Below are 25,636 nucleotides of genomic sequence, written 5' to 3'. Positions count from 1 at the left end.
AATTTTTTTTCTGATTATAAAAATTATATCATCATTATACAGAATTTGGAAAATGTATGTTATGTTAAGGTGTAGGAATGCAATTAAATATTGTACAATTATATCTCAAACAAAAAAGCTGACTCTAGTTTTTTAAAAAGTAATTGTTAATTATTTAACAAAGGACAAAAAAATACAATTTTATTCTATAAGTGTACTGATTTTTTCTAAGTTCCTGTTCTTTTTTTAAAGACTGTTCAGAGACTTGGGCTGAGTTTAAGAATGTGGAGAGGCCAAGGTTTTTAAATGTATTAAGAAAGCTAAACAGCTTCAGGGATATTCCACAACTTTTCTGGATGCACAGTATCCCTCCAAGGAAAATCACTCTTCCAAACAGAGTCCCTTGTAGCAGAAGAATGTTTTGGGGTCAAATAGGGCTGATAATACCTATTCTGCATATCTCATGGGATTAGAATAGGGACCAAGGGATATATGTTGTAAAATCAAAATAAGTCATTTATTATTAATGTTATTTACAAAGAAATGACCTGAATTAACATATTGGAGCCTCAGGCTAATTAGGTTAGATGAAGATAATAAATACTTTTCCTGATTCACTTAATTACTTGATTTCCAAAAATTTACTTCCAATTTTGAAGGGGACCAATCCATTTTATACAGTGGAACACATCTATATTAAAGATTGCTATATCACCTTAATGAGGCAAGTAGAAAAAAAACAAACTATAGTTATATTGAATTTACAGACTATTATAAATATAATAGCAGATATTTATTTTGTGAGGAATCCTTTATTTTACAACTCTGCAATCAACTTCTGTCCCTCATATTGTCTTTCACTTACTTATTACTGCATGTTAGTATCCATCACTAGGAATTTCATTATCTGAACAATGTGTATTATTTGTACAGGTTCTCATCTTTCTGAGAAACTCCAAACTTCTTTGAAAAAGGGGTGATGTCTCCACTTCTTCAACTGCAGTTCACTCCTCTAACTTCTGCTCCAGTCACTCTCCTGAAACTCCTCTCAATCAGGTCATCACTGACCTTCTGTTTGTTATTTGTTAGACACCTCTTTTCAGTCTTTATCCAGCTTGATCTCTCTTTAGGATTTGACATTATAAATTGCTTTAATCCCTCTTGAAACTCCTCCTTTAGCTTGTGGAGTACCATTTTCTTCATGGTCCTCTTACTTCAGCTGCTCTTTACCAGTTGATGGTTCTGTATCTAGTCTTGAGAATGTTGGTAGTCCCTTTGGTTCACATCTTTGTCTTGCCTTACACACTTTCCTAGGTGATCTCATCTGCTCTCATGATTTTAATTACCATGCATGCTATTGACTATCAAACCTATATCTCCAGCCCAGACTTTTTCTTTTCATTCATTCACCCAATGTTACTTTTTTTTTTACTTGAGGATGCATCTTTTAAAAAAAAGTAACAGGCAAAATAATATCACACTTAAAGTTAATAGTTAATTAATATTATCTAATACCCAATTCATATACATACTTCCTCCAGACTGTTCTTTAATGAATCTGGATCTAATCCAGGATCACTTATTGCATCTGGTTATTTCCATGAAGTCTCTCTTATATCAGAACAATTTCTTTTTTGTGATTCTGGCTTGTTGATGGGCAAGTTGTCCAGAAAAGTATTCCACCTTCTGTATCAGTCTGGTTGCATCCTTACGGTATCACTTACCTGCATTTAGTTATGTTTCTGGAAACGAAGTTGGCTCTGCATGCCTCAGCTTAATGGAGACCAGTTAAGTATTTCTGGCAAGAGTTCATCCTGCGTCACATTAGGAGACACAGACTATCTGGTGGTCTTCACATTAGCAATGCAAAGATTAACTCCAGGTTAATCTTAATTAACTTCACCAATGAACAGTTAGGTTATACTCCACATCAGTCAATGTTTCTTTAGTGTTTATCCTGTGCCAGGTATCCTTCAGAGCTCAATGCATATTCTACATATATATACCCACGTGTCTCTTAAATAACAGAAAACCCAAAAATGCACCCAAGCATGAAAGTTTGATAATCTTCATTGCCAGTTGTAAACCCTTGAGTGCATGGAGAGAAAACAGTGGAGACCAGTCACAGAAGGAACAAAGCTTAGGAACAGTAGTTGTCTTTTTAATAATATATATTATGCAACGTTAAATGTCTGTGCTAATACATAATATTAATAATATTTTTTATTGATTTCAGAGAGGAAGGGAGAGGGAGAGAGCGATAGAAACATCAATGATGAGAGAGAATCACTGATTGGCTGCCTCTTGCATGCCCCCCACTGGGGATCGAGCCTGCAACCCGGGCATGTGCCCTTGACTGGAATCGAACCCAGGACCCTTCTGTCCGCAGGCTGACGCTCTATCCACTGAGCCAAACCAGCTAGGGCCATAATATTATTTTTTAATAAACACCAGTTGCAAGCATCATGATGTGTTTAGAGTACTGACTTCAGAAACAGACAGGCCTGATTATAATCTGGCTCTATACTAGTTAATTCTATGTCTTGGGCAAGGCACTTTAACTTCACTATGTATCAGTTTTCGCATCTGTAAAATGAGCATAATATTATCTACATTGTGAAATAGTTGTGAGTGCCCTAGCCAGTTTGGCTCAATGGATAGAGCGTCGGCCTACAGACTGCAGGGTCCTGGGTTCGATTCCAGTCAAGGGCACATGCCTGGGTTGCAGGCTTGATCCCCAGTGTGGGGCTACAGCTGATCAATGATTCTCTCTCATCATTGATGTTTCTCTCTCTCCCTCCCTCTTCCTCTCTGATATCAATAAAAATATATATTTTTTTAAATTGTTGTATTAGAGGTAGCATATGAAAGAATGCATAACCTAGCATTTGACACAAAAAAAGCTTAATAAAAATTATTACTGGTTTCATGAAGAAAATACATTTTAAATTTATGCTGTACTTTTACAGTATAGGAAATGTGATTGAGGCAGAAATGCTGGCTATCAAATGCTGGTTCATTTTAAGCATAAATTGTTCATATCTATGAGAAAAAATCAATGCTCTTTGCTATACTCCATTGAGCAATAGGTAGCTAATATTTAATAAGCTCCTACCTCTTTTCTAATAATCAGTTACTATATAATGAATATTGGAATATAACTGCCATAATGAGAACAAGGTTCAATTTAAGTTCCTATTAGAAACCATTTGAGAAAACTAAGGTAAGTGTTTTTAGTGTGTTCTTTAAAGAAATGGTATTTTAGTTGAAAGAGGCTTATAAATACAGAGAAAAGACTCATGGTTGCCAGAAAGGAGAGGAGCTGGGGGACTGGGTATAAAAGGTGAAGGGATTAAGTATAAATTGGTAGTGACAAAATAGCCACCAGGATACATAGTCAGTAATCCTCCTATCTAATAAAGAGGGAATATGCTAATTGACCATCACAAAAATGGCTGCACCCGCAGCTGAGGCCAAGTTCCCATAAGGAGTCTTAACAAGCAATCAGCAGGGACCTGAGGCTACACCCTCCCCTGCCCCCGTGGGGCTTGACAGGGGGTCTCAGGCCGTGTCCCCCACCGGCAGGGCTTGATGGGGGACCTCAAGGTGCGCTTCCTGTCCTGGTGCTGGGCTAGGGGACCTCAGGCTGACCCCCCCCCCCACCGCCCCAGCGCCAGGCTGGGGGACCTCAGGCCACGCCCCCCACCAGGTAGGGCTTGACAGGAGACTTCAGGCCATGCCCCCCACCCTAGCACCAGGCCAGGGGACCTCCGGCTGCACCCCCCGCCCCAGCACCGGGCCAGGGGACCTGAGGTTGCACTCCCCTGCCTGGTGGGGCTTGACAGGGGACCTCAAGGTGCACCCCCAGTGCTGGGGGGGGGGAACTCAGGCCTCGTCCCACCCCGCCCAGCGGGGCTTGACAGGGGACCTGAGGCTGTGCCGCCCCTGCCTGGTGGGGCTTGACGGGGGACCTCAAGGCATGCCCCCTGCCCCGGTCTGGGCTGGGGGACCTCAGGCCATGCCCCCCGTCCTGGCGCCGGGCCAAAGGACCTGAAGCTACGTCCCCTGCCCGGTGGGGCTTGACAAGGGTGGGACTGGCCGGGTCTGGATCTAGCCCAATGGGGAGGGGGGCAGCCGGATCTGGGTCTCACGTGATTTTGAGGCACATGTGGGTGGGCAGGGACTTGACTCTGGGTCCCGTGGTGAGCCCCAGACTCTGACAGGAGGAAGGCTTTCATATACATTTTACTAATTTTCTTTCATTTCTTACACTTCTATTATAAAGAAAGGGCAAATAGCAATATTAAATTATTTCCTCTAATTAATGTGCACGAATTTCGTGTACCGGGCCACTAGTATTGTAATAACTAGGTATGATACCAGATGGTACTGGAAACATCAGGGAGAACACTTTGTAAAGTATATGATTATCTAACCACTATGCTGTACACCTGAAACTAATACAAAATAATGTTGAATCTAAAAAAATAGTGTTTTAAGATTAATAAATACCTTCATTCTTTACTTTATAGGTGATAAAACTGAAGCACAGTTAAATGAACCAACTTGTTCTTGTTATAAAGTTACTTAGTGGCAGAGTCAAGACTAAAATTTTTTGTTTTGAATTTTTGTTCTAGTCCCTCTTAAGGATGTTACTCTATATTATAGGATACATGGTTTCCCATTTTTAATACATGTTAATTCATTGTTATTTTGAACTCAAACATTGTTACATAAAAGAATATATATTGTAATTTTCCCTCTACCTGACCTTTGGTATATAAGTTGTCCCAAAGGATACCTCTGTTACCAAATTTTTGAACTTTTTTTAGAAATACTCTTTGCATGTAAGTGTGGTGTATGTGTGTGTGTTTGTGTGTGTGTGCATGTGTGTGTGCATGCATACCCATATACCTCCCCACTTTTGTTTATGCAGATAGTAGGGTACTACAGTTTTGCATCGTTTTTATCACTTAAAAGTATTTTGAAGATTGTTATACATCTCCACATAAAAGATTTTTTTTCACTTATTTTTACTTTTGTTATGGATTTTTTCAAATCTTTTTTTGTTTGTTAATCCTTACCCAAGGATATTTTTTCTATTGATTTTTAGAGAGAGTAGAAGGGAAGGAGAGAAGTGGAGAGAGAGAGAGAGAGAGAGACATCCATGTAAGAGAGACATATCAATTGGTTGCCTTCCACACATGTCCCAACTGAGGCTGGGGGTAGGAGTTAAGGTGGGAGGGGGAAATCAGCAACTCAGGTATGAAACCTTGATGGGGAATCAAACCCTCGACCCTTTGGCCGATGCTCCAACATTGAGCCACACTGGCCAGGTCTCAAATCATTTTTTAAAAATTGTATAGTGCCCCATATATGGATACCATAATGTATTTGACTCATCTCTTAATGATAGATGTTTAAGTTGTTTCTAGATTTTTGTCATTACAAAGAATGCTCAGTATTGTGCATATGTCTGCATACACTGATAATTTATAACTTGAATTACTAGAAATAGAATTTCTCAGTCATAGGGTATGGGCATTTTTAATTTTGGTAGCTACTGTATAAAATTTTCTTCCAAGTTATACTTCAGTCAAAAATATGAAATTGTCTAATTCTCAACTCCTTTGTCAACATATCATATTATTAGTTTTTGTAAATCTTTGCTACTCTGGAAAGTGAAAACCATATCTCATAATTTTTTTAGAATTTTTATTTATTGATTTTAAAAGGAGGAAGGGAGGGATGCATACTTTACCTGTTTATGCATTCATTGGTTGACACTTGTATGTGCCCTGACTGGGGATCAAACCAGCAACCTTTTGGTGCCTAGGATGACACTCCCACTAACTGAGCCACACTGGCCTGGGCAAAGCCAACTAACTTTAAAATTCCATAGAATCTTATGAACAAAAAGAGCTTGGATAAGCTCTTAGTTTTTCCTGTCTCTATCTTAAATTTAAAGTACAAAGTTAAAAAGCCGGTGTTTAACATAATTTTGGGACTCTCCTAATGCTCTTAAAAGTTGTTTTTTCACTCTAAAAACAGCCCGTGCTCATTGTTTTGAAATTTTATGTTGCTAGAAAGTGGGAAGTCGCACATCCAGAAACAATCATCATTAGCATTTTGGTCTATTATTTTTTAAGTATGTTTTTATTGATTTTCGAGAGAAGAGGGGAAGGGCGAGGGAGAGAAAGAGAAATATCTCTGAGAGAAAACCATCAATTGGCTGCCTCCTGCGCGCCCCTACTGGGGATCAAGCCCACAACCTGGGCATGTGCCCTGACTGGAAATTGAACCGGTGAACTCTCGGTGCATGGGACAGCTTAACTAACTTGAGCCACACCAGCCAGGACCTTTTTTTCTTTTATTTTTCTTCTTTTAGTATATTTTTATTGATTTCAGAGAGGACGGGAGAGGGAGAGAGAGAGATAGAAACATCAATGAGAGAGAATCATTGATTGGCTGCCTCCTGCACGCCCCCTACTGGGGGTCGAGCCTGCAACCCAGGCATGTGCCCTGGCCAGGAATCAAACCATGACCTCTTAGTTCATAGGTCAATGCTCAACCACTGAACCACACTGGCTGGGTGCAGACCTTTTTAATATAAGTACTGTACCTTATGTACAGCTTTTATCTTTTTCCTTTTTTAACGTTCTTTGTTATAAACTTCATTAACATTTTTAGTGACTACCAACATTTTGAATGGGATTACCTAAATTTACTTAAAAAGATTTTTTTCATAATTTCTGTACATATACAATCATGTGTTGCTTAACAAAAGGTATACATTCTGAGAAATTCCTCTTTAGGTGATTTTATAGTTGTGCAGATATCATAGAGTGCATTTACACAAACATAGGCTGTATAACCCACTGCACACCTAGGCTGTATGGTATTACCTATTGCTCATAGGCTCTAAGCCTCTACACCTTTGTTACTGTACAAAACAACATGAGATGAAATCAAACACAAGAGAAAATGATGCAGTCAAGAGACACAATAAGCAAAATGTATGAGGCTGCTGCTGGTATAACAAGTATAAAGAGTACACTCTAAAACAATGATTTAAAGTATAGTATAGTGAATACATAAACTCATTATAATTTTCATGTATTATACATAAATCTGTGTGCTATACTTTTATATGATTGGCAGTGCAGTAGGTTTGTTTGCACCAGCATCTCCACAAACACGAGTAATGCATTGCACTACAATTTTATGACGGCTATGATGTCACTAGGTGATAGGGATTTTTCAGCTTCATTACAATCTTATGAGACTACCCTTCCTTCTATCTGCAGTCTGTTTTTGACCCAAACAACAACTTATGTGGCACATAACTGTACTCCTTTACAGGGTAGTAGATTATTCTGTGAAATGGCTTTTTTAGAACTAGCAATCTGACAGAAAAATACCATTTTCTTACACTTAGAAAAAGTGCATCATCTTGTGTGGTTGTGCACATCTAAATTGCTGCAAAACTTCATTTGAAAATCATCCTTAATATTACCAGAGTTCCAATTGAGTTAGGTAGGTAGGCTCTTTGGACCGTTTTACAATTTTTAAGGCAAACTCAAAAAAAAAATACTCATAGAAATTTTCTGTGGAAAAAAATGATAACACTAAATCCCTTGTAAATGTTCTCAAAGTAATAATTAATAGCTTGTGTTATTTGGTACATTCATAGAGAATAAATTTAACTGTTTATAATACCATTCCACTTTATTTATGGTATGTTTTTAGGGTCTGAAATAATCTTGAGTATATTTTAAACATATTTATTCATTCTTACAATAATTTTAGGTCAACTGGCTATTCTGAGGTGATAGTTGTTGTTGGCGGCTGTGAACGAGTTGGAGGGTTTAATCTTCCATACACTGAGTGCTATGATCCTGTGACAGGAGAATGGAAGTCTTTGGCTAAGCTTCCAGAATTTACCAAATCAGAGTATGCAGTCTGTGCACTAAGGAATGACATTCTTGTTTCAGGTAAATAAAGAATTATTATAGTAGCTACTTTTAATTTGAACATAGCTTGGCTGTTTTAAATTAAAACAGTGTCACAAAAGAAAACAGTGACACTGGGTATGCCCACTTTAGGCAGATCAGTTTATACAACAAATAAAACCAAGATGACTTTTCGCTGTAACTACAGTATCTATGGTCTGAAGTCTTTTAATTGATTAAGTAATCATACTAGTTTTGAAGATTACTACATTACTACACATTGAACATATAACAACACATTTTATTTTGTACAATGGTATGCTTTTTTTAAAATCAATAATTTTTAAAAATTTTTAAAAACTAATTCTGGCCCTGACCGGTTCGGCTCAGTGGATAGAGCATCGGCCTACAGTCTGAAAGACCCCAGGTTCGATTCCGGTCAGGGGCATGTACCTCGGTTGCGGGCACATCCCCAGTAGGAGGTGTGCGGGAGGCAGCTGATCAATGTTTCTCTCTCATCAATGTTTCTAACTCTCTATCCCTCTGCCTTCCTCTCTGTAAAAAATCAATAAAATATTTTTTAAAAAAGTAATTCTGGCCCAGCCAGCATGGCTCAGTGGTTGAGTGCCGACCTAGGAACCAGGAGATCACAAGTTCAATTCCGGGTCAGGGCACATGCCTGGGTTGCCAGCTCGATCCCCAGTAGGGGGTGTGCAGGAGGCAGCTGATCGATGATTCTCTCTCATCATGGATGTTTCTCTCTCTCTCTCCCTCTCCCGTCCTCTCTGAAATCAATAAAAATGTATTTTAAAATAATAATAATTCTATTTTTTGGGTGCTTCTGATGACGACTCCTGAATTAATCTATATATATTTGTAAAGTTCAGAGTTTGCATTTTATTATTTGAGGCCTATAATTATTTCTTTTATTTTTTAAATATATTTTTATTGATTTCAGAGAGGAAGGGAGAAGGAGACAGAGATAGAAACATGATGAGAGAGAATCATTGATCAGCTGCCTCCCCCCCCCACCCCCCCACCCCACTGGGGATAAAGCCGGCAACCCGGGCATGTGCCCTGACCAGGAATCTAACCATAACCTCCTGGTTCATAGGTCAGTGCTCAACCACTGAGCCATGCTACCCAGGCTGTAATTATTTCTCAAGATAACAGTTGGCTATGTTAAAATCTGTTCTGTAGAACTATTTGCATTAAGCTTTCAGAGGGTCCTTGTTTTCATTTATTGAACTGAATTCTTAAGTTCTTGGACGGGGTGAAAAAATCCCGTGTTTTATTATCTATGCCTTAGGCATAGATCCTTTGGTGATAGATACATAAATATTGAATGTGCATTGTTTTTCATTTAAAGGTGGAAGAATCAATGGTCGTGATGTCTGGATTTATAATTCACAGTTAAATATTTGGATCAGAGTTGCTTCTCTAAACAAAGGCAGATGGCGTCACAAAATGGCTGTCCTCCTTGGTAAAGTAAGAGAAACCACTTTTTATCACTATTGCTGGTACATTTCCAAAATAAATACCACAGCTGAATCCTTTATTTTACTCACCCTCTGGGTATTTTGGCTTCAAATTGTATTTCCTTCCATTTCTAACCTCAATAGATAAACTGAAGATATAACAATTTGACACTGTACTTTTGAATGGATAGTTTGTTCTCTCAATTTGGAATTCGTGACAGTACACCACATTTCTCTTTTTATGCGCCATTGGAGTCTAAATGCCTAAGAAGCATTGGAAAATAAAGGCGTTGCATCAAGTACAAAAACAAGCCATTGTCTAATCCAAGCAGTTTTTTTCCTTTTACTGACTTTGGTAGTCAGGCAGAGATATATTTATCTAGAGTGATGCTATTTTATCTTTTTTATTTGTACAAGTAGGGGCAAAACAAATTTAAATTAAGTGTGAAGATAAACTCACCAACGTATTTTAAACTAAACTTGTTATTGACTGCAGCTAATAAGTTTTATAAAAAATATGTAATTTGGTTCGGAACCCTTTGCTGTTCTTAGGAACCTGAGAATCACTTGTGGACTAGTTGTTTCCAAACTTTTAAAAAGTAACTACACCCTCCTTTTTAAAGTTAAATCTAATATAAATTTTATTCCAAGAGCTAACTTGGGTCCTTTAGCTTTTCCCTGCCTCCATCTCTATCAGCTCTTCCAAAGCCTCAAATTAATAAACAGTCTAAGAAAAAGCAGCATACTTGCTTGCACATGTATTTTTGACTGGTCCCTTAGTACCAGGCTCTCCTGTGGAGATATTTCAGAGCTACCAGTGAGAAACCAGAACTGCTCTAATTTGAAACAGAGATGGTACCAGGAACCTTTCCCACCCAGGCTCCCCTCTCCCATGCCCATAGAGGCTTCTAGATAATCTGTCTATACTGTAGAATACCAGAGCTTCTCAAAGCACAGTGGAAAGCCACTGTTAATTCCTAAGGATTTTTTTTTTTTTTCATTCCTAAGGATATTGATTTAGTGTGGTGCTGCTGTCAACAAGGTCAGTGAAATAATGAGGACCTTGAGATAGATGTAATGGAAAGAAAATATTAATAGAATATTTTATAAAACCACTGGTTGGGCAGTACCTACTATATTATATATAGTTTTGGTAGCTATGCCTCAAGAATGACAAAATATTACTAAAAAGGGACTGCTAAAATAAGGGGAAGAGATGAGGTCTGACTAAAAATATTTTCATTAGTCCTAACCGGCCTGTGAACTGAAGAGTCCCAGCTTTGATTCTGGTCAAGGGCATGTACCTTGGTTGCGGGCACATCCCTAGTAGGGAGTGTGCAGGAGGCAGCTGATCGATGTTTCTCTCTCATTGATGTTTCTAACTCTCCCTCTCCCTTCCTCTCTGTAAAACAATCAATAAAATATATTAAAATAAATAAAATAAAAATACTATAATTAGTCAACATACAAAGGTATTAAAAATTATTTATCAAATACTATATATGGATTAATTGACACAAATTTATTTCACAAATATCAGTATACTTGACTTGAAGCTACCCAAAATTTGGAATCACTAAATAAAGAAATAGAAGGAATCCTTCCTACTTTATATAGCAAGTACTCAATCCATGGAAACCATTATCCTAAAATTTACAATATAGGCTGAATTCAAACCTATAAAATTATTTCATTTTATAAATGCTCTCTGTAAAAGAACCCTAGGATTGCTGGGAATATAGAATCTTAGCACATGAAGGAATCTTAGGGAATACTTACTGTAACTTTTTCTTTTTTTTTTTTTTCTTTTTTTTTTTTTTAAATATATTTTATTGATATTTCACAGAGAGGAAAGGAGAGGGATAGAGAGTTAGAAACATCGATGAGAGAGAAACATCGATCAGCTGCCTCGTGCACACCTCCCACTGAGGATGTGCCCGCAACCAAGGTACATGCCCTTGACCGGAATCGAACCCGGGACCTTTCAGTCCGCAGGCCAACGCTCTATCCAGTGAGCCAAACCGGTTTCGGCGTTACTGTAACTTTTTCAATTCATAAAGTGGCCCAGCCACTGTCACTCAGTAGTTAAGCACCAATCTATGAACCAGGAGGTCACAGTTCCATTTCCGGGTCAGGACACATACCTGGGTTTTGGGCTCGATCCCTAGTAGGAGGCTTGCAGGAGGCAGCCAGTCAATGATTCTCTCATCATTGATGTTTCTATCTCTCTCTCCTTCTCCCTTACTCTCTGAAATCAATAAAAAAAAATACATATTTTTTAAAATTAATAAAGCAAGTGAATCCAGAGATCAAGCCACTTGCACAAGGTTATACAGAAAGTGATAAAGGGACAAAAGCTCAGATTTTCTTAGGCTAGAGGTGTTTTATCTTGATGCTCACAGCACTTATTTTTAATTTATGCATGTAGGGAAAATTAGGTAGTCCTGGCGGGGTGATAAGATCAGTTGGTTAGAGTGTCATCCTGGTATGCCAAGCCTGTGGGTTTGATTCCCAACAGAGCACATAAAAGAAGCAACCAATGAATGCATAAATAAGTGGAACAACAAATTGATATATCTCTCTCTTTCTCTTTCCCCCCCTCCCCCCCACTCCTTCCCCACTGTCCTCATCCCTATCTGCTTCCTCTCTCTCTCTAAAATCAATTTTTAACTTTTTTTAAAAAAAGAAATTAGGACTGAGTCTCAGAGAGATTAAATTGCTCAAAGTCTTAACATTGTCTGGCTGCCTCTCCTGACTTCAAAGCCTATGTCCTACTGGCTACATTGTAGGACAGTTTCCATACTCCTTCTAACTGCATAACCTTGAGTAAGTTACTTAGCCTCTCTGAACTACATGGTGTTAGAACAAACCCACCAACAGATCATTTTTAACATAATGTGAGAAAAGCAAGATAGAAATGGCATTGGCTGCTGTGGAAATTCGGAGGAACACAGAAAGATAAATTGTGGATAGACTTTCAATGATAATATATAACATTTAGCCTTGATCCTTAGGCATTCATTATTGAACTATTAAAAGGAGTTGATGAGGTGTTTTAGTAAGATCAGTCTGTGGTTTAGAGACCAGGAGATTTATTGAGAGGTATGAAATGATATGGACCTGAGGGAGGATAATGGCAACGGGAAACAAAAGAAAGGGACAGATGTCAGAGATATTGTGAAAGAAGACTCAGTAAGTATTAATAGTTAATTAGATGTGGAGGGAAGAGTTGATGATGACTGTCCTTTAAAAGAACTTTGGATGTTAAACAGGAGAGCTCCTTTAGTTAAAAGTGTCTTGTATGTCTCATTATGTTTAATGGACTATTCTGCATATAAGTCATTTAATAAATGGCTTGTTCATTAGATCATCTGTCATATAAAGATATTAATTTGCCCTATCTTCCTAATATTTGTGAAAAGAAAATGTACGTGAAAGCCCTTTGAAATATATAGTATGGAGTTCATTATGTGTCAGGTACTTTTCTAGGCACTTGTAGAGATTAAAATGAAGAACAAGCCCTAGCCAGTTTGGCTCAGTGGACAGAGCCTGAGCCCGGGACTGAAGAGTCCTGGGTTTGATTCCGGTCAAAGGCACATGCCTGGGTTGCGAGCTCAATCCCCAGTAAGGGGCACGCAGGAGGCAGCCAATCAGTGATTCTCTCTCCTCATTGATGTTTCTGTCTTTCTCTTCCTATCCCTTCCTCTCTGAAAACAATAAAAATATATATATATTTTTAAAAAGAACAAGATCGGCCCTGCCTCCAAAGATCTCAGTCTAGTAATCCTTACCTAGTATTTTATTTACATAGCTTTCTTACTTTATCATAATCTAATATTTTCATCATTCATGAGTATGAACATTTAAGCTTAATCACGTAATTCTCAGCTCAAACAGTATTATCCCTAAGGAGGTGAAGATTTGTTCTTGAAGGGGTGAAAAAAATATAGTTTCATGTATAAAGCACAGATATACATACAGTACATAAACAGATATACAATTATCTTTGGCATTAAAATTTCGTTGGAGGAGGCTATTATGAAAAAAATGTCTAAAAAGACTCCTTGGTGGTGGTAAATTTTTTAAAGTTTCAGAAGCTGAGCTAAATATATTGCAATTATAGTTATCAATTGCTCTTTATTTTTTAAAAAATATATTTTATTGATTTTTCACAGAGAGGAAGGAAGAGGGATAGAGAGTTAGAAACATCGATGAGAGAGAAACATCGATCAGCTGCCTCCTGCACACCCCCTACTGGGGATGTACCTGCAACCAAGGTACATGCCCTTGACTGGAATCGAACCTGGGACCCTTCAGTCCGCAGGCTGACACTCTATCCACTGAGCCAAACCAGCTAGGGCTCAATTGCTCTTTAAAGGGGAGAGGTCACTTAATTCTTTAGCCAACTACTTCAGCATTCAGGCTTTGTTAATTAAGACTTTTTTCCCATGTATTTTATATATAGGTATATGTTGTTGGAGGCTATGATGGGCAGAACAGACTTAGCAGCGTAGAATGTTATGATTCCTTTTCAAATCGATGGACTGAAGTTGCTCCCCTTAAGGAAGCAGTGAGTTCTCCTGCTGTGACTAGCTGTGTAGGCAAACTGTTTGTGATTGGTGGAGGACCTGATGATAATACTTGTTCTGATAAGGTAAGCCATGTTCTCTTACAGAAATTACCAATGATATATATAAGAAGAGAAATATGCAAGGCTTATCAAGGGGATAGCGAGGTTCCTTAGTGTGAAAGGCCTTTTAAAACTTGGTACTTTATACTTTTGAGAGAAAATACTGAATTTCAAGTTAGTAAAGAGAGATTCTAACATATCTGTCAATTTGCTGTAAAAAGCATGATTTGATCTGTTTGAAATGAGACTAATCTCAATGTTGAGATCTTGTACTAAATAAGTTGTTTTAAACATTTTACTGCTATAGTCAACAGAATCGAAAAATTATTCACACAAAACACAGTTGGGAAATGAATTAGCAAAGGATAAGACACGGTAACTAATTATGCCGCCTCCAACTGGGTCATTTTCTGCATACTTTAAACGTATTTTTTAGAACAAAGATGAGAAAAGGAAACCTCTGTAATATAAAGAGAGAATGGTTCAAATTTGCTGCGTTTCATTGAACTCTTGGACAGAAGAACTTATGCCACCCTGACATCTCAGGAAATACAAAGTTTATTCTGGAAACAACTATCTATTACCTCATTGGTTTAGCAATAGTTAACTGAATTTTGTTAATTTTTTTTCTAAATTAACTTTACACAATGTGGTCAAAAGTTACATATTTAAAATTCATTAATTCAGAATTTGTTACCATTCAGAGTACACTGAATTGAGATTTACTTAAGTTCTTTTGAAGAAAGGTATCCCTAAAAGTGTAAAGAAATGATATTCAGATTAAATCATAGTTATGCTATATAATACAATTTTTAAAAAAATCTAAACTATTCATTTTAATGGAAATAAGTAAAGCAAACTTGGTAGCCATTCCTCCTGGAAGCAATCTCTGTTACTTTATTCTGCTTGATAATAATAAATGTACATTTGAGAATTTCGTATTTCATAGTTTACTATCAAGCTAACTCCCTCAATTCTGTGAATTAATGGGATTTGACTTTTAATCATGTTTCTATATATTGATAGGCTTTTTATTAAGCAAATTTACATTTTTGTTTAGAAATTTTAATTAAATATTTCTATGTATTATTAGGTTCAATCTTATGATCCAGAAACCAATTCTTGGCTACTTCGTGCAGCTATCCCAATTGCCAAGAGATGTATAACAGCTGTATCCTTAAACAACTTGATATATGTTGCTGGTGGACTGACTAAGGCAATATACTGTTACGATCCAGTTGAAGATTACTGGATGCACGTACAGAATACATTCAGCCGGCAGGTAATAACATAAAAATCCTAAAGAAAAATTAATCTAGGAGGGACTGAGTACATGACAATTATGAATATACTGCAATTCTGCTATTAAAATATTTCATGTGTGCTTGAACTATTTCATATTTTTTAAAACGTTTTACCATCCCATGGTGAAGTAGCTATTGTGCTTGAGCTGTTGATTTTTTTTCCCCTTGACCTTTGTCAGGACCCTGCTCTAGTCCTTATCACTCTCTCTTGCATATTTTAAAAGATAAGAAATGCTCCCAAACTGGTTTTTTCTTTCTGTAGTCAGAAGCTAGTTGTTTATTTGTTACAAAGAAAATGGCTGCTCATGTCTTCATCCACACACTCTGGCCTGTGTCTTCCTACTCCTCCTCCACCACTGCTTCCAAAAAAAGGCCTTCCCTCAGCCTTTCAATTCATGGCTCTACTCTTCTTTCTTCTACCACCAAAATGCATGATTGTTCTGATGCTGGAAATCTGATTCTACCTATACCACTCTAGAGATCTTGTACTCTCAAAGGTTATTACTTATCATCTCCCAGACTCATTCATATTCGCTTATTTTTTTCTACCCAGCTTTTAAATATGGGTTTTCCTTGAGCCTCTTCCCCCTGCCCTCTTCACAGTTTATACTCTATTCCTGAATGAACTCACCTACTGCCCAATACTGATGACTTAAAGTCTATATCTCCACTAAAGCCTCTCTTTTGTGCTCCAGACTCAAATTTCAAGCTGCTTATTTGATATTTTCCATGAGTTTCTTCCCCAAACCTACTTTTTCTGTTTTCAAATAAGCTAGTGAATGGAAAAACTCTGTTTCTCCCTTACTCTCAAAATACTTCTTACACCAGGAATGTGTCTTTTTCCCACAGCAATTACTTCTTCACAGTCTGGGTGTCTTATAATTCAGTTCTGTTCTGACACTATCTACCTGGACTTAGTGTTAGATTCCACAAGTCAAGCGCTCAGTCCCACTAGACTTCAGATGCCAATCACAAATTCCAGGTTGTCCCCAGTATTTCTGATCTACCAGCTAAAAATCCAGGTTCCCACCTCTAGTTTGGTAATTTGTTTGAACAGCTCACTGAATTCAGGGAAACATTTATTTTTGTTTCCTGGTTTATTGTGTAAAGGGGTGTTATAAAGGATACAGGTGAACAGCCAGATGAAGAGGTGTATAGAATGAGGTCCAAAAGGGCCCCAAGCAGAGGAGCTTCTGTCATTGTGCAGTTGAGATGTGCCACCCTCCCAGCACAGGGATGTGTCAACAACCTGAACACTCTCCAAATTCCATACTTTGGAGATTATGTAGGCATGATCAATTATTAACTCAGTTTCCAGCCAGTCTCCCTTCTCCAGAGAATCGGGGGTGGGCCTGAAAGTTCCAAGCCTCTAATCATGGCTTCGTGTTCCAGCCCCCATCCAGGAACCCACCAAGAGTCACCTCATTAGAACGAAAGACACTCCTATCACCCAGGAAATTCCAAGGAATTTAGACGCTCTGTATCAGAAACATGGGGCCACAGACAAATATACACACACATCTTCTATCTATAATAATAAAAGTATAATATACTAATTAGACCAGACAGCCGAACGACCTTCCGGACAAAGCTGCGGCTGCGAGGGCCGAGCCCCTTGCACAATTTCGTGCATCGGGCCTATTATTTCACAGCTAGAAAATTTCTTAGATTTTCCTCTCTTTTATATTCAATCAATCTAGCCTATCAATTCTCAGAGTTTCTCCTATTCTTTTCCATTCCTATTCTTGCTTTTGTTCAAGTTCTTATCAGTTCCTACCTAAACTGAAACAATAATAATCTAGTATTCCTTTTGCTAATGTCTTGCTTCTCTAACCCATTTTGCTACCAGTTGTTTTCCAACAAGTGTAATAATCATGTCTCTCCTCTGATTGGAAACTACTAAGTAAAATCCAAAATTTTCCCACTTCCTTCTATTCTAGGCCTTCTGTTGGCTGACCTCTGCTTGCCTTTCCAGCTTCACTTTGTACAACATACCTCAATTATATTAATATCTATTATTTGCATTCTATATAGATCTTATGTGTTCTTGCCTTAGTTCATACTGTCCCCTTAGCCCCTCATGCCTTTTCTGGCTTCTCTGTTAACTGAGAAACAATAAATCATCTAATTTCATGGTAGACAAGTGATTTGAATCCAAGGCTACATTTTCTTTTTTCAGATATATTTTATTGATTTTAGAGAGGAAGGGAGAGGTAGAGATAGATAGAAACATCAATGATGGGAGAGAATCATTGATTGGCTACCTCCTGCACGCCCCCTACTAGGGATCGAGCCCGCAACCCAGCCATATGTGGACCCTTCAGTCCACAGGCCGATGCTCTATCCATTGAGCTAAACCAGCTAGAGCTACATTTTCTTTAAAGCTTAAAATCCTGAATGACATACAAAGCTGAAAAAATGAGAGGTTTTTTTGCAGTCCAAATGGACCCAGCCTTTTTCTCTCACTATTTCCATGCTTCTTGACTTTGCATAATTCCTAAAAGCCACAGTTTGCTATTTTAAACATTTTTGCATTTTAATTTTTATCAGAAACATCCTTTAAAAAAATTGTGGGATTTTAATTCAATGATGATTTTTTTTAATCTTCCTTCAGTAGACCAGGTATTTAATTTAAAGTGTCATTAAAGTTTAGAATAATAAATGAAATATGATTCTTTTTCTTTATTGTTGGCATTTAAGCCTAAGGATTATAAATAATATTAATTAAGGAGAGGGTTGTTGGCGTTTCGGTTTTTTTTACAATATTAAGATTGTGTTTCATTTTAATCTATAGTACATGTAATTTCCTGATATGAAAGTATAACTATTTCAAGGTTGCTCGTTTGGTTTAATTCTGAGCATTATTATCTGAAATGATGTTAATAACAAGATCCTATAAAAATATAGTTTAAGGATCATCATCAAAGTGACTGTAAGGTTTAGTCATGTGGGGTTGCTTATCCCTGGAAACTAAGGATGTTGTTTGTTTTGTGTGTGTTTTTTTTTAATTGATTTTTTACAGAGAGGAGGGGAGAGGGTGAGAGAGCTAGAAACATCGATGAGAGAGAAACATCGATCAGCTCCTCCTGCACGCCCCCCACTGGGGATGCGCCCGCAACCAAGGCACACGCCCCTGACCAGAATCGAACCTGGGACCCCTGAGTCTGCAGGCCAATGCTCTATCCACTGAGTCAAACCGGTCTGGGCTGTTTTGTGTTTTTTTTAAGTATATTTTTATTGATTTCAGAGAGGAAGGGAGAGGGAAAGAGAGACGGAAACATTAATGATGAGAGTCATTGATCGGCTGCCTTCTGCACACCCCTTACTGGGGAGCAAGCCTGCAACCTGGGCTTGTGCCCTGATTGGGAATTGAGTTGTGACCTCCTGGTTCATAGGTCGATGCTCAACCACTGAGCCACACCAGCTGGGCAGGATGTTGTTTTTTATTGTATTGACAACTTTTAGAATTTATAGAAAGAGCTTGTGTACTTTTAATATATATATATATATTTTATTGATTTCAGAGAGGAAGGGAGAGAGAGATAAAAACATCAATAATGAGAGAGGATCATCGATCAGCTGCCTCCTGCACGCCCCACACTGAGGATCGTGCCCTGACTGGGAATCAAATCAAACTGTGATCTCCTGGTTCATAGGTCGACACTCAACCACTGAGCCACACCGGCTGGGCATAGCTTGTGTACTTTAGATGAAAAATGTTATAGTTTGGCACATAATTGGTACAATTCATGGGTTAGGTCAGTCACTCACGATAATCAGCTAAGTCATTCTGGATGTATATGAACTATAATACAGTCATTTAAGTACTCATTCTTTTTTTTTATTATTATTTATTTTTTAGAGAGAGAGGAAGGGGGAGAGAGAAAGAAACATTGAATTGTTTTTCTACTTATTTACACATGCATTGGTTGCTTCTTGTATATGCCCTGACTGGAGATCAAACCTGCAACCTTGGCATATCGGGACAATGCTCTACCCAACTGAGCTAACCAGCCAGACTCACTAATTCTTTTATACCTGAAGATACTATCCTAATCTGTGGTCATATTATAGCCACTTTCTATAATAAAGAATCTTCCTGTAATAGAAGAAGCAAGCCAAGCTTTTCAAAGATGTTTTCTTTCAGTTATCATTAGGTTAAAACCCACCTCTCAGCCCACCACCCTCGCTTCACCCCCCACAACTTGGCCCAATTACTAACATATATTTTATCTTAACACTCACTTCATCCATGCAAAATTAGCACTCACTCATAGAGTAAAAGTTCAGCAAAAGAGAGCTTATTTCATGTCTCCTTTTATTGACAGTGTTAAAGCATGTCTTATTTTACTTTTCAGCTGCTACCAAATCTGTTACCTTCAACGATTAATGTGGGGTTTTTTATGTGTTTGTTAAAACAGGAAAACTGTGGTATGTCTGTGTGTAACGGTAAAATATATATCCTGGGTGGAAGACGGGAAAATGGAGAAGCCACAGACACTATTCTCTGTTATGATCCTGCAACAAGCATCATCACAGGGGTAGCTGCAATGCCCAGGCCAGTGTCCTATCATGGCTGTGTGACTATCCATAGATACAATGAGAAATGCTTTAAGCTCTAACACCAGGATGCTTCACCCAAGAAGCCACACCGATCCAAGATGAGAGGTTTCAAAAGCTCCAGAGTGGGACCTTGGCATATCTCCTTTGTGCCATAAGCACAAAAAGTAAAAATAGTAATCGTGGTGCCTTTCTCCCCAAAATATCAATCTTTCAAACTGTAATAAAGCCTTCCCTGCAATTGGAAAATAAAAGGGGCTTGGGTTGTTGTTGAAGATAATAGTGGTGTTGCTTGGGCTTTGAAAATGCATCTTTGTAAATATTTGTGAGAAACCTATGTGGAATAGGAAATACTGTCTGATTACTTTTTAGGAACTTGTGAATGGTCTCTTCATTTATATATGTCTATCTGCAAGACTGTATATTCCTTGTTTTGTCATATAGACAGATAGAAAATTGCATGACTTAAGGCTTCATTTAGGTTGAATCACATAATAATGCTTATACCACATCCGAAGGAGGAAAAATCAGTTTTCAAAATCTTTGTCACTAAAAATATATTCAAACTGATTAATTTTATTGAAAGGATTTTTTCTGTAATGGATAAAAATGTGATGACAGCAATTTGAGTAAAATACCAAATTATTACTTCATGCTTAGAATTGCTGTCTTATATTAAATGTATTCTTGAGAAGAGATTGGGTAGAAGATAGAAAAGCAGATGCTGTTAAAATGACAGGTTACTTCAGTATTTAGCGTATCATCTCTAATGCCTCTTAAAGAGATTCCTTTTCGTGAACCTGGCAAAGGAGTTGAAATCCATTTTGTAATATTGTCCTGTGAAAAGCAGGGACAGATCTTCTCCCTAGCCCAGTAGGGTTTGACCTCATTAATATGGTGCTTTGGGTGAGGACTTCTCTCCTGGTTATCCTACTTTCATGTGACCAGCTAAAGTCCTGGGAATCTCTACAATTAAGTTGTCTTTAAAGGATAAGCCAGGGACCACCTAGCTGGGCCCATAGTTTATTCAACTGTCTGAATAAACTAATGGCAGTAATTGCAGTCTTCTAATCTCATTGGGTACCATTGTGTAAATTATTCATCAAAATTCTCAAGCTTCTATACAACAAATTGCCTTTGTCTAGATTTTTCAACTCCAGTTTATAAAACTTAACTAGTATTCAGGGATGAACTTAAAATTTCTAAGGCAAATGGAGCAGCAGGAACTACAGCGTAAGTGACTGTTATTTCTCGGTGGACCGGTGTAATTTACAACATTTTAGGGATGTTCCAGGTAGCCTGCTATGTTTCAACTTCCCAGGCACTATTGTCTTCTTACATTATAATTAATATGGTCCTTGTTATAGGTGATATGATGCAAATATATGTTTGGAGTGTCACCACATTTCTGTTAAAACCAAGGTAGTAATAAAAACATTGATAAGCTTATTTTTCTTATCCTAGAATGATAACAGATTTCAAATAAACTATATGGCATCAACTTAAATGCTTAGCTGGAACCAGAATTCTGAGGAAAACTAAAAAACTTACAAATTTTTAGGGAAATTTTAATTTTCAAATCATAATTTTTAATGATATATACCTTTTTGTGATAATTATCAGAGCAATTCAGAAAACAACTGTCATTTTGACTGAAAAATAATTGTATGTACTATTAGGATTCTTGTTTTAATTTTTGAGTAAATATCTACTTTTGCATTATATCTTTTGTGTAGATAGTGGTATCTACTTAGTTCAGAAATTCTTTGCAGTATATGAGATAATGTATGAAAAAAGTGTAAATGCTGAGGATTATACAGATGATACTTGTTCATGTTTATTTCTAAGATCATGCCTATTCATAAATACAGACATTTCACATAAAAAAATATTTTCTCAAGGTAACTTGTATTCTGGTACTTTTATCTATTGTAAAAGTATATTAACTATTGTATTTTGTTACTCATTTATTTTAATATCCATATGTTCATTGTAGTAATTTGAAATGAAATTCAGTAGAACAGAATTTGTTTAAACATGACCTCATACCAATATTGTTTAATTTTTTTCTACATAATTTAAAACTGCATCAATTAAGTATTCAAACCAAGAACTTAGTTATACTAGGAAATTAAAGAACTATTTTTAAAGTTACCCAAATGATATTTTAATTTTCTTTAATTATTTATCTTCCTTTACTGATTCTTGGTAAATAATGGTTGTTAGCATTTTAAAAAACAAAAAATTTTAGGATATAATTAGTATATAAAAATGGATATGATATATCTACCAAATTGGTCAGATTATATTCATACTGTCATCACATAGTTGACAGATTTTCTTTTGATAGGTAATGCTCATATAAGCCTTTGGATTGTATGTATAGTATAATGTGTATGTATGTAGAGAGTATGGTCATATGCACACATATATACTAGTACAAACACCAAGAGTTGTATAAGTTTGTAATGATCAGGAAAAAAGCACATAAATTAAAAAATAATTGACCTTATTAAATTCCATTTCAGAAGATTTTTTATTTGGGAATTTCTAGATTAATTTTTTACATTTAAAAGTCCATGATGACTATTAGTATGAATACTTGTATATAGCCAGAATCTACATAATACATATGGATTTACAAGGTCAGAAAACAAATTGGAGGTGGAGATGCATTTGCTAAACCCACTCAGTGGGGAAGGGAATTGAAAGTATGTTTTGTGGATCAACAAAAAAGTACAGTTTGTTTTTTTCATGAACTTTAATCCTTTTCCATGTGTGAGTGAACAATAGAGTGGTCTAATTTTTACCACAGAAGACGTTCCTTTTCTACTCTAATCTTCCCACTGACTTGACTGCACAGGTATGAATTGGTAGCCTGTTGGATTTTAAATAACCTTTTTTCCCCTAGATGCTAAAATATAGATATTTACTTCATTTAAACAGGTGTTTAAGAAAAATGATGTATATACTCAGGGTATTAAGTTATCATTTTTGCTTATTTGGGGGGTTTAAAGTGCCATAACTAAGTAACCTTCAGTTTATGATTCTAGAGTAAATTTAATTTGATAAAGGGCTTCACACATAGCAGTGGTTGAACATTCATTCTTTTGTATTTAGGAAGATGAAAATGTTTTGTGGACTGATACATTTTCTTAGCGAATATGAATTGTTTATGTATCTCTACTGTCAAAAACTCTTCTTAAAACTCAGGAAAGACAAAGGTTCAATTATACTACTTTTGTCAGTATGCAAACCAGGTGTGTTGTGTGTGGTTTTTTCCCCCCCTGTTGTCTGGCTGTGGCAATAGATTTTTTTTTAATTGATTTCAGAGAGGAAGGGAGAGGGAGAGAGAAATAAAAACATCAGTAATGAGAGGGAATCATTGGTCGGCTGCCTCCTGCATGCCCCACACTGGGGATCAAGCCCACAACCCAGGCATGTGCCCTGACCCAGAATGGAACTGTGACCTCTTGGTTCATAGATCGATGCTCAACCACTGAGCCACCCTGGCCAGGCAATAGATCTTTTTTAATTGCTGTGAGAACCCATACATGAAAAGAAAGGGGTCAAGTTGTTCGCGTGTGCCTGTGGTGTCTTGAGATACAGATGTGGAAAAGACATCTACTCCAGACTGTATTTTCAAAGAATAAAAATTGCTACTTATGTGGTGCCATGTGATAAGATAATGTCTGTTAAAGGCTTCCTGTGGACGGCCTTTATTTTAGTAAACTCAAGACACCAGTTAACCTCAACATAATTTTGGCCTTATTAGAATTTGTTGTGCATTATATTAAAAGCCAGGTTTACATCACCTCAACCCATTATTCTTTTTAGTTAAGTAAATACATTCACCATATCATGTAACCAGAATGGGGCAATTTGTTTGACCTTTAAGGCAGTAGGTTTGACTAGCTAGCTATACTTATTGTCATATCTAATGTTACGCACTAGAAACCACTTGAGCCAAGAGTGTGAATTGAGAATTCCAGAGACATTTTCAACATACTTCATAATTTTAAAATATTTTATATAAATGTTTTACATTTGTGTGATGGCCTAGATATTAAATTTACTTAGTGCTAAAGATGGTCATCATACATAGTTTTTTAAAACAGCATTAGTCATAACTTATTTTATATACTATTCCAAAGAAAAGAATTTTAATGTTTTTAAATTGGCTGCATCTGAATTTATGCCTTGAGTTCTCCCAGTGCTATTTCAACTTTTTTTCAATCTAAATAAAACTTAACCTTAGAAAAGTTTCATATTTGTTTCCTATAGAGTAAATAAACCTCTTAATTTTTTTTAAATTTTAGTCCTCCTTAAATTTTTTTATTAGCATCAACTGTGTGGTTGCTTGGCAGAATGAGAATGCTAAGAAAGATTGTTGGGTGTTTGGAGTTTTATTATATTTTTTGGTTTGTTTGGGGGTTTTTTGTTTGTTTTTATACCAAGGTGCTTTTTAAGATATTCAGGAAAAAACATCAATCTTACATAGATAAATAAGCCCTTGTAAACATCATTTGCAATATCTACATCCAATGTCAAAAAAGTAAATTTTATATTTTTATTTTTGTTCCTTTATGTACTTTTTTTTTCTCTCTACAGACTTTTTCAGTTAACTTTATTGGAAAAGTTCTTACTCTCCCCCCCCCCACACCCCCCTCCTCCATCACCCCTCCATGGTTTCTTCATTTACATTTTTGTTGAAGTTTCTGGAGCTGAGACAACACAATTACAAAATTGAACAAAAGTGTAATACGCTTTAGAACTTGTACAGAATGGCCAAATGTCATTTGCCTTCAGTTAGAGGCTCTAGAGTCTTCACTGTGGAGAGAGAAAACAAGGCTTTGTATTTCTTGGTTCTCAGTTCAGTTGTAGCACATTAATACTTACATGTTTTGTTTAAATATATTTTGTGCATAGTATTTTTTAAAAGTTGTATCTAATAAAATGTCTTTTAACCATTATTACTTGATTATATGGGTGTATTAAATTTTGTTTACCAAAAATTTGTTGTTTTGTTTTTTTGTTAATTCTCACCCGAGGATATTTTTTCTGTTGATTTTTAGAGAGGGGAGGGAGGTTGAGAGAGAGAGAGAGATTCATCCACCTGAGGGAGACCATCAATTGGTTGCCTCCCACACTCACCTCAACTGGAAATTGAATCCAAAACCCTTAGTGTACAGGCCGACACTCTAACCACTTAGCACACCAGTCAAGGCTGTTGTTCTATTTTATTTTAAATACTAGAGGCTCAGTGCACAAAATTCGTGCATGGGGGGGATTCCTCAGCCTGGCCTGCACCCTCTCCATTCCAGGACCCCTCGGGGGATGTCCGACGGCCAGTTTAGGCCCGATCCCTGTGGGCCTAAACTGGCCATCGGACATCTCTCTCGTAATCCAGGACCACTGGCTCCTAACCGCTCACCTGCCTACCTGCCTGATTGACCCTAACCACTTTGCCTGCCTGGTCACCCCTAACTGCCTTCCCCTGCTGGCCTGGTTGTCCCTAACTGCCCTCCCCTAATAGCCTGGTCACCCCTAACCACCTCTGCCTCGGCCCCCACCACCATGGCTTTGTCCAGAAGGATGTCTGGAAGATGTCCGGTCTAACTAGCATATTACCCTTTTATTAGTATAGATATCCAAATGGTTGTGTGGAAAAGGGATGGGGGGAAATACATATTAACATATGTGTGTATTTACTGGTGTGTTCATAAAGTAACT

General features: G+C 37.2%; 1 protein-coding gene across 5 annotated transcripts in view; it reads left to right on the top strand.

Moving 5' to 3' along the window:
• Positions 1-24,912, top strand: part of KLHL24 (kelch like family member 24) — a 37,720-nt gene extending 12,808 nt beyond the window's left edge. For all 5 annotated transcript variants that reach the window (XM_080658316.1, XM_080658315.1, XM_080658317.1 and 2 more), the window contains 5 exons: positions 7,789-7,973; positions 9,301-9,419; positions 13,875-14,063; positions 15,133-15,321; positions 19,765-24,912. In XM_080658316.1, coding sequence (XP_080514442.1) covers positions 7,789-7,973; positions 9,301-9,419; positions 13,875-14,063; positions 15,133-15,321; positions 19,765-19,965 — 883 coding nt within the window. In that variant the 3' untranslated portion in view covers positions 19,966-24,912. The remainder of the gene's footprint in view (positions 1-7,788; positions 7,974-9,300; positions 9,420-13,874; positions 14,064-15,132; positions 15,322-19,764) is intronic.
• The last annotated feature ends 724 nt before the right edge of the window (positions 24,913-25,636 follow it).

The sequence above is a fragment of the Plecotus auritus genome (assembly GCF_963455305.1).
Source record: "Plecotus auritus genome assembly, chromosome: 2".
Classification (NCBI taxonomy): domain Eukaryota; kingdom Metazoa; phylum Chordata; class Mammalia; order Chiroptera; family Vespertilionidae; genus Plecotus; species Plecotus auritus.
The sequence above is the reverse complement of the archived record's forward strand: the minus strand, read 5'-3'. Positions and strand labels throughout refer to the sequence as shown.